This window comes from Rosa chinensis, chromosome 1, assembly GCF_002994745.2.
Source record: "Rosa chinensis cultivar Old Blush chromosome 1, RchiOBHm-V2, whole genome shotgun sequence".
Lineage (NCBI taxonomy): Eukaryota > Viridiplantae > Streptophyta > Magnoliopsida > Rosales > Rosaceae > Rosa > Rosa chinensis.
Genome location: NC_037088.1, coordinates 54584243 through 54591396, shown reverse-complemented (window position 1 = coordinate 54591396; position 7154 = coordinate 54584243). Strand labels below are relative to the sequence as shown.

Below are 7154 nucleotides of genomic sequence, written 5' to 3'. Positions count from 1 at the left end.
AAGTGCATTAAGTCCCAATGATATTATAGTAAATCTAAGCCTAGAACTTGTAACAAAACTTGGTTTAAACCAAGTACTGTTACAAGTTAGGCTTAGATTTGGTTAGCGGGGAGGTGACGAAATTTGTCTCAAAAAGCAGTACAACTCAAGTTCGAAAAACACCACAGGTTCTATACAGTCCAATACCTGGTGGCTCAAATTGGAACTATATATGGTGATCGATCTGCTCCGGTCAAGTGAAGAGGGTGCAATCAAAAGGGAGAAATCCAGCAAAGAACTAATAGTGGCAAAGTTAAAAGTTTCAGTATACAAAATGAAAGTTGAATGTATTCAATATTATGCACAGAAATGATGGCCAAATTTATGAAACTAGTGACACTAGATGCAATACATTCATGCAATATATATTAAAAATCGCCTTCTCATTAAGGAAAAATGAAATTTCATGTCTTAACAGAATCTCTCAGCTTAGTTACATACATAAAACTTGCTCACTTTTTCATTTCAAATACAAATTAAAGAACTACTTAGTAACTTATGCACTGCATTTAAGCTTGGCTGCGATGTCAGGAATTATCAAATCTGCTATTAACCTGTATGCATGTTGCGTCATATGACTACCATCCCAGTTGATTCGTTTAGCAGGGTTAGCACAAGATTGTACTCCAGGCTTTCCACACATGTTATCCGGGTTAAAACCATGTCCTGGACCATTTTTATGTGTACCGAAACAGCATGGCTTGTTCGCAGGTTCAAACCCTAGACTAAGTGCCTTGGGGAAGAAGGACATGAATGCACTGTAATAATCTGCATATACAATAGTCACATTAGGGTGTTGTTTCTTTAACTCCTCAATTGCTCTCCGAAGCAGATCGTTGTGAGTGGTTGCAACACTATTTTTGCCCTGGTCGCATAGCGATACATTATAACCTGGAGCTTTAAAACAACCAAATGCGTATATTCCTGGGATGACCACTTTCACAGCACCAAAAGCAATGACCCTCTAAAAATTAAAAAGCAGTTCAAAAGAGCATTATCATTTAACCTGCTCTAAAAAGAAAGTAAGTGGTAATAGAAGTTTAATTAAGGAAACTAATTAACATACTGTGGCAGCTTCTTTGATGGTTTGGACGATATCTGGAACCAAATTGCTCTTTACCCATTCTGAAGATTTACGACTCAAGTCCATTGAATACATATAATCACCATGTGCCATTGGTCCGATGAAAAAGAGTGACCTCTTTAGCTTCTCTGCGCGGTCTGTTCATCATACATAAACCAAAAATAAATATCAAGGTATTAGATGGAAAGTGCTACGGTACATAAATGTAGATCATATATACAATAGATATACAATCACGCATGGATCGATCAAAAATGGAAGGGAGTCTAACCTTTACTAAAATAGGGGGTTTCATTGAAGTAAGTGGCCATCCAATCCACTTGCTTATGTAGCGTAAAGTTTGTCATTGTTTCTGGGAAGAATATTGATTTCTCTTTAAGAACACCTTTTGGCAAAACGCTAGCAGAACTAACAGCAAAGTTCTTTCCGTTGTGGTAATCTTTCGCTTCCTGACCCAAATATGGTTTAAGAAATGGAAGCCCAGCTGCTTGTGCTGCAAATGTAAATGGGGATTGTTCATGTGGAGATCGATAACAAAGATTGACCTCCATGCACATATATTTGATACACAAGACATATCTTCGAAAAAAAGAAAGAAAAAAAAAAAAATATATATATATATATATATAGATATATATATAACTAATTAATTAGCAAGTTAGATAACCTTACCTTCAAAATCTATAACCAACATCCCGTCGGAAAATCGACCTTTTGGTTCCCTGGGAAGATTTAAGCCATAAGGGAGCTTAGTAGCCTCTAGAGCTTTGTTTTCACGTATCGCATTTCCGGTGTCGGAGAACGAGTCCCCAAATTGATATATGGCTTCCAAGTTACAAGCTTTCAATGATGCTGCATTGCTTAAATTCCGAAGAAGAAACAAGGAGTTAACTTTTAACTTCCAAAGAAGAAACAAGGAGCTAAGCATGAAAAGTAGGCTTGCTTTGGTTGCCATCGAGGAGAGGAGAAACAATGCTTTGTTTTGAGTTATGCCACAAATCATAACTTTGGGACCAACTAGAACTCGGTAATTATTACAGCTTTAAAATAATAGTAACGCATAAAATTGAAGGAAGCATTAAGATAAAATGAAACCGCTTAACTCAAAAACATGAAAAAGTACCATATAAGTAAAAGAACCATTTATAAGTGGTAAATATCAAAATTGTCAATGAAAAATAGGCATGTGCATTAATTTATGGCAAATAAACGTAAGTTTGACGTTGAGTAACATTTGAGATGAATGAAACACTTTGAATTCCGGTTGTGATCAAAATATACAGAGTTCAGGACTTCAGTTATCAACTTTTCATGCATTTATATAATTAGAGTAGAGATAAATCCCAAATTTCATATATAATAACCCTAAAATCAATAAAAGTATTTAGAGGATGAAAACAAATTCAATCTTGGATGTGCAGCTAGTTGCCTCCTTCAGCAGCTCTAGTTAATAGTTTTGATTTACTTAACTCTGGTTGCCTTCGGGACTTTTCTCTTTAGTTTTGTGATGTAAATTTTTTTGTATCAAAAAACAAAAAAGAGAGAGATTGAAAGCAAATTCGACTGAAAACCAGGACTAAAGCGCAAATAGTGATTTCACATTAGCGACTCTTTACCTCTTTGCAAAGAAGCAAAGCTTTGCATATTTGCAGAGCTGCTACACATCTTCTCTTTTATCTTTTAGCTCTCTGCTCTACCAAAGAACATAGCTTTCATGGTCACTGTAAGTACTCTATTCTCCCTATCTCTTCTTACATATTCTTCTTCACGCATTTGGGTTCACATTTCAGTAATTTAATCTCTCTTTCTACCCACATATGCTTATGTAGATTTTCCATCTTCTTAGTTCATTTTAGTTTCTGGGTTTGTTGTGCTTGGAGTTATTTAACTACTTGAAAGATTACTACTTTCTGGGTGTTAAGCAATCTCAAATTGTTAGAAAGTAGAAGACTTGGGTTTCTTGTGCCTAAGGTGTTTGTTGAAATGCCTAGCTCAAATTTCCTTTCAGACTTCTCTTGACAGCTTACCCCATTTTGATTACTGAAAAGAATCTTGAGGGAAAGTTTTGTTCATGTTTTGTCTCTTGGGTCTTCTTCAAACTGCACCCTGCAGTTTACTTTGCTCAGTGAAAATTTCATTATCTGGTGTTTCAATATGGGCCAAGTTTATTTAATGTGTAATTGGCTCTACTGTGATTATCATTATCTGGGCTTTCGTTTTGGTCTGAACTAGTTCTTACTCTCTTGCAGATATGATTGTGCCAATTCACTTCCAGAGTTTCGTACTCGACTAATCCTATTAGGGCCATATTGTTACAGGCTACGAATAGTTGTTAATATCCAGCATTTCACAGCATGCGTCATTCCCTGTCGTAGTTATTAGAGGCCTTGACAGAGTTTGAAGACTAAAATGTCATTCGTTGTAACCTCATCCTCCATACTCACCTCTTCTTATTTTAACAAACACAGCGTTTCTAAGTTAAGATCTTGTGAGAATGCTTCTAAAGTTTCATACTTTCCCTTTATTCAATGTAAGTATCCATCTTGCATTACTGAGAATATCCATACAGGGTTGAGAAGGAAACCAAATGGTATTTCAATGTCCACTGTGATCAATTGCACAAAACCCAATTTTCAATCCTTCACTGATGAGGACACAGTTTTTCTTGATTTGGGTGATCAAGGAAATGAAGATGGTGAAGATATAGATTCACCCTGGGAAGGGGCTGTTATTTACAAGAGAAACGCTTCGATAACACATGTTGAGTACTGTACAACATTAGAGAGGCTTGGCTTGGGAAACCTTTCTACAGAGGTCTCCAAATCTAGGGCTTCGGTGATGGGGTTACGGGTCACTAAAGCTGTGAAGGATTATCCAAATGGCACACCAGTTCAGATCTCTATTGACATCACAAGGAGGAAGCAGAAGTTGAGGCTTGATGGGATCATCAAAACTGTTATCACATTGACTTGCAACAGGTACGCACTAATTGCTTATTTCCCTGTTATGCACTGTATTGTGTTCACTTTTTGATATGCCCGTGTCTTTGCACTTGAAATTTTTTAAGCTGATTTTTCAGAACCTATCAAATTCACTTTTGCTAGTGCTGTCTTGATCCCCATGTTGGTTAGATCTGCATGACTATATCTGGAAAAGAAAATATGTCTTCATCGAAATGCTCTTTGTATGAGATTGGAGGTTGTAGTCAAATCCCTGTCTGTGAAATAATCAGTTTAGTTGTCCTTGGTTTGACTCGTAGTCCTGTAGCTAATAACAAGACACTTTTGGTTTAGACTTTAGAGACTAGGATGTGTGCCCCATGTCTATGCACTTGCAATTTTTTAAGCTAATTTTTCATTACATGTCAAATTCACTTTTGCTAGTGCTGTTTTGACCATGTTGGTTAGATCTGCATGAATATATTTGGAAAAGAAAATATGTCTTCATCTAAACACTCTATGTATGAGATAGGAGGTGGTAGTCAAATCCCTGTGTGTGGAATAATCAGTTTAGTTAGTTTAACTCGTAGTACTGTAATTAGCTAATAACAAGACAGTTTTGGTTTAGAGACTAGGATGTGTGTCTGACATTTATGTTTGATCTGATAACACCTCTATTAGGTCAGCTGTAGAAACACATTCAAGTAGGTAGCAGATGCTTCACTGGTGGAAATCAGCAGTTTACTTAAGGTGGAAAGCCAATGAGCTTTACATGTTAGATTGAAATTGGGGTAACGGGAGTCAAATATAGATGTAATAAGAGGATATCTATTCACCTCTCCTGCCAAGGAATGTTGGTTCTATTTTCAAACAACTGTGAGCAGGTTGGTGCAAATAAGTTTGATATTGTAATGAAATCTGAGAATTAAAGGGTAAAAGATGAAAGAAAATGTAATTATTTCTTTCCCGCATTTCCATTTATTAAAAAACCACGCTGATAAAACATTTCATGTTTGTGTGAAAGGTGTGGTGACCCAGCAGCTGAGTCCATCTTCTCCAACTTTTCACTTCTCCTAACTGATGAACCTGTAGAAGAACCTGATATCATCAATATGGGAGTGATATATGGAGACAAGGTTAAAACTCATACTGGATTTGGTGACCAAGGGGAGGAAGATGATGACGACTCAATTGATTTCGAGGATCAGCTGTATTTCCGCCCTGAGGACAAACAAATAGACATTTCAAAGCACATAAGAGACTCGGTACATCTGGAGATTACTATCTCTGCAACATGTAATCCAAATTGCAAGGGTCTGTGTCTCAATTGTGGTAAAAATTTGAACACTAGCAATTGTATTTGTGGCAAAGAGGAGGTAAAGAAGACTACTTTTGGACCTCTTGGAAATTTAAAGAAGCAAATGCAGCAAAAATAACTTAAATTTCATGTATATTTTTCAGAAAACAACAGAGTACGTTTGTTCAAGCTCATGTCTTATAGAATTACCATCTCGATATATCCTTCTGTTTTTGGAGTTCTTTTTTCTATTATCTTGCTAAATACATGAAACCAAAACTCATTTCTTTAAGATAACCAACTTGTGTGCCTCTTCTTTGGGTACAAATTTAGCATAGGACTAAGTTCTCTTTCATGGAGGATTTGGCAACTGCCGGCGTTTCATCTTTATAACGAAACTCGAGGGTTTTCACCTTGGTCTGTTTCATTACAACTCTACGTGTGTAACAGTAATTTGTATAAACATATCTGGATGGACAACATACATTGCAACTGCTCAAATCTATTTTATGAACATTTCATAAAGCGAATTCTACAAGTTAAATCCTCAATACCATTCACATAATCCATATCCCATAAGAAGTGACCAGAAAATTGGTCACAAAAAAATCTTAAAGTAATCTAATATCGATCGATCCCACTAATTATTCCTCGCACAAAACTAGCCAGTCAACAATCAAGATGATAAAATTAATTTTCAAAACTAACTAGGGTTCTAATTGTCTACTTTGCTGAGCCTTCTTTCTGTCATATTTTTTGCACCATATCGGATAACCATCTACCAGATACTTTTGCAAATCCTTGCCCTCAAGGACCAGCGCCGGCATGAGTACTGATCGGAACACAACCTTTCCGAACAGTGGTGGCTGCCCAACTGGCCGATGTACGTATACCCTCTCCACACAGTTAGGGCCAAATTTCCTGTCGAATATTAAACACAATTAGATCAAAAATATTGCTTCCTTGTAAAGATCGTATATAAACAAAATGGAAGCTCAAATGTAAAGATGAATACCAGGGCCAGTTAGAGCACACTCCGCCGAGTAGCTTCTGCTCTCCAATTTTCCCATACCACCCGTTTCTATTCAGACAACTTAATTTTCCTTGAATAATGTTAAGGATGCAACCCCCATGACCCCATATGTGTTCAAGGATGTGTTCAAACTTCCTGAATGGAGTGTCGGAGTCTGATAAAAAGATCTGTTCTGGAGAATAATGACATACAATCTCAAATTGTTTGGAAACCATGACTTAAGAGATATCTCTAAATAAGAGTTCATGCTTTTGGAAGAAGTACGTTTATGCTGTATTTATAATAGATTGGGCGACAAAATCAATACAGAGACTAAATTTTATTAGGTTACAGTCAACACTATGACTAATTTCACATGAAAATGTATGTGTTAGTTAGAAATAGATTGAAACCATGACGTAAGAGATATTTCTATGTAAGAGTTCATGTATATTGGAAGAAGTTTAGCGTATTAATTTATAATAGACTGGGCGACAAAATCAATATAGAGACTAAACTTTATTAAGTTACAGTTAACAGTCAATATTCTGATTAATTTCACGTGAAAATGTATGTGTCAGTTAAGAAATATTGACCGGTATGGACATTAAATTAGGTTCAGCGACCACGTAATAACCTTTCACCAATTTCACGTGAGTGTCAGAATAAATTAATGTGTAGTTTTCACTAATTAGTGACTAGAGCAATATAATTTGTTTAACCAAAGATTTCACTTATTTCAACTAATAGTGCATATTATATGGCTAGAGATGTAGCTTTGGG

General features: G+C 36.2%; 3 protein-coding genes across 4 annotated transcripts; 1 reads left to right on the top strand and 2 right to left on the bottom strand.

The window, feature by feature from the left end:
• Window positions 1–535: 535 nt before the first annotated feature.
• Window positions 536–2078, bottom strand: LOC112169874 (acetylajmalan esterase). Its single transcript, XM_024306944.1, has 4 exons — window positions 1796–2078; window positions 1395–1616; window positions 1106–1260; window positions 536–1003 (listed from the first exon to the last, which is right to left on the bottom strand). The coding sequence occupies exons 1-4, from the start codon at window positions 2076–2078 to the stop codon at window positions 536–538; spliced, it is 1128 nt and encodes a 375-aa protein (XP_024162712.1).
• Window positions 2079–2629: 551 nt separating this feature from the next.
• LOC112199061 (large ribosomal RNA subunit accumulation protein YCED homolog 1, chloroplastic) lies at window positions 2630–5587 on the top strand. 2 transcript variants are annotated; one of them, XM_024340806.2, is made up of 3 exons: window positions 2630–2846; window positions 3693–4101; window positions 5087–5587. In XM_024340806.2, the coding sequence occupies exons 2-3, from the start codon at window positions 3722–3724 to the stop codon at window positions 5496–5498; spliced, it is 792 nt and encodes a 263-aa protein (XP_024196574.1). In that variant the 5' UTR covers window positions 2630–2846; window positions 3693–3721; the 3' UTR covers window positions 5499–5587. The 2 variants fall into 2 exon arrangements, with proteins under 2 accessions (XP_024196574.1, XP_024196113.1); XM_024340345.2 differs by having other exon boundaries at window positions 2632–2846; window positions 3373–4101.
• Window positions 5588–5832: 245 nt separating this feature from the next.
• On the bottom strand, window positions 5833–6607 carry LOC112169866. The gene is made up of 2 exons (XM_024306932.2): window positions 6375–6607; window positions 5833–6280 (listed from the first exon to the last, which is right to left on the bottom strand). Exons 1-2 carry the CDS (start codon window positions 6605–6607, stop codon window positions 6067–6069), a joined length of 447 nt encoding a protein of 148 aa, XP_024162700.1. The 3' UTR covers window positions 5833–6066.
• Window positions 6608–7154: the final 547 nt, after the last annotated feature.

Excerpts from the sequence above, each read along its gene's own strand:
- LOC112169874 (XM_024306944.1), bottom strand. The coding sequence starts at position 2,078 with ATGGCAACCAAAGCAAGCCTACTTTTCATGCTTAGCTCCTTGTTTCTT. Across the intron at positions 1,617-1,795 it reads GTTGGTTATAGATTTTGAAG|CACAAGCAGCTGGGCTTCCA; the intron begins GTAAGGTTATCT and ends TTACATTTGCAG. Across the intron at positions 1,261-1,394 it reads AACCCCCTATTTTAGTAAAG|ACCGCGCAGAGAAGCTAAAG; the intron begins GTTAGACTCCCT and ends TATGATGAACAG.
- LOC112199061 (XM_024340345.2), top strand. The coding sequence starts at position 3,533 with ATGTCATTCGTTGTAACCTCATCCTCCATACTCACCTCTTCTTATTTT. Across the intron at positions 4,102-5,086 it reads ATCACATTGACTTGCAACAG|GTGTGGTGACCCAGCAGCTG; the intron begins GTACGCACTAAT and ends TTTGTGTGAAAG.
- LOC112169866 (XM_024306932.2), bottom strand. The coding sequence starts at position 6,607 with ATGGTTTCCAAACAATTTGAGATTGTATGTCATTATTCTCCAGAACAG. Across the intron at positions 6,281-6,374 it reads GTGTGCTCTAACTGGCCCTG|GAAATTTGGCCCTAACTGTG; the intron begins GTATTCATCTTT and ends AATATTCGACAG.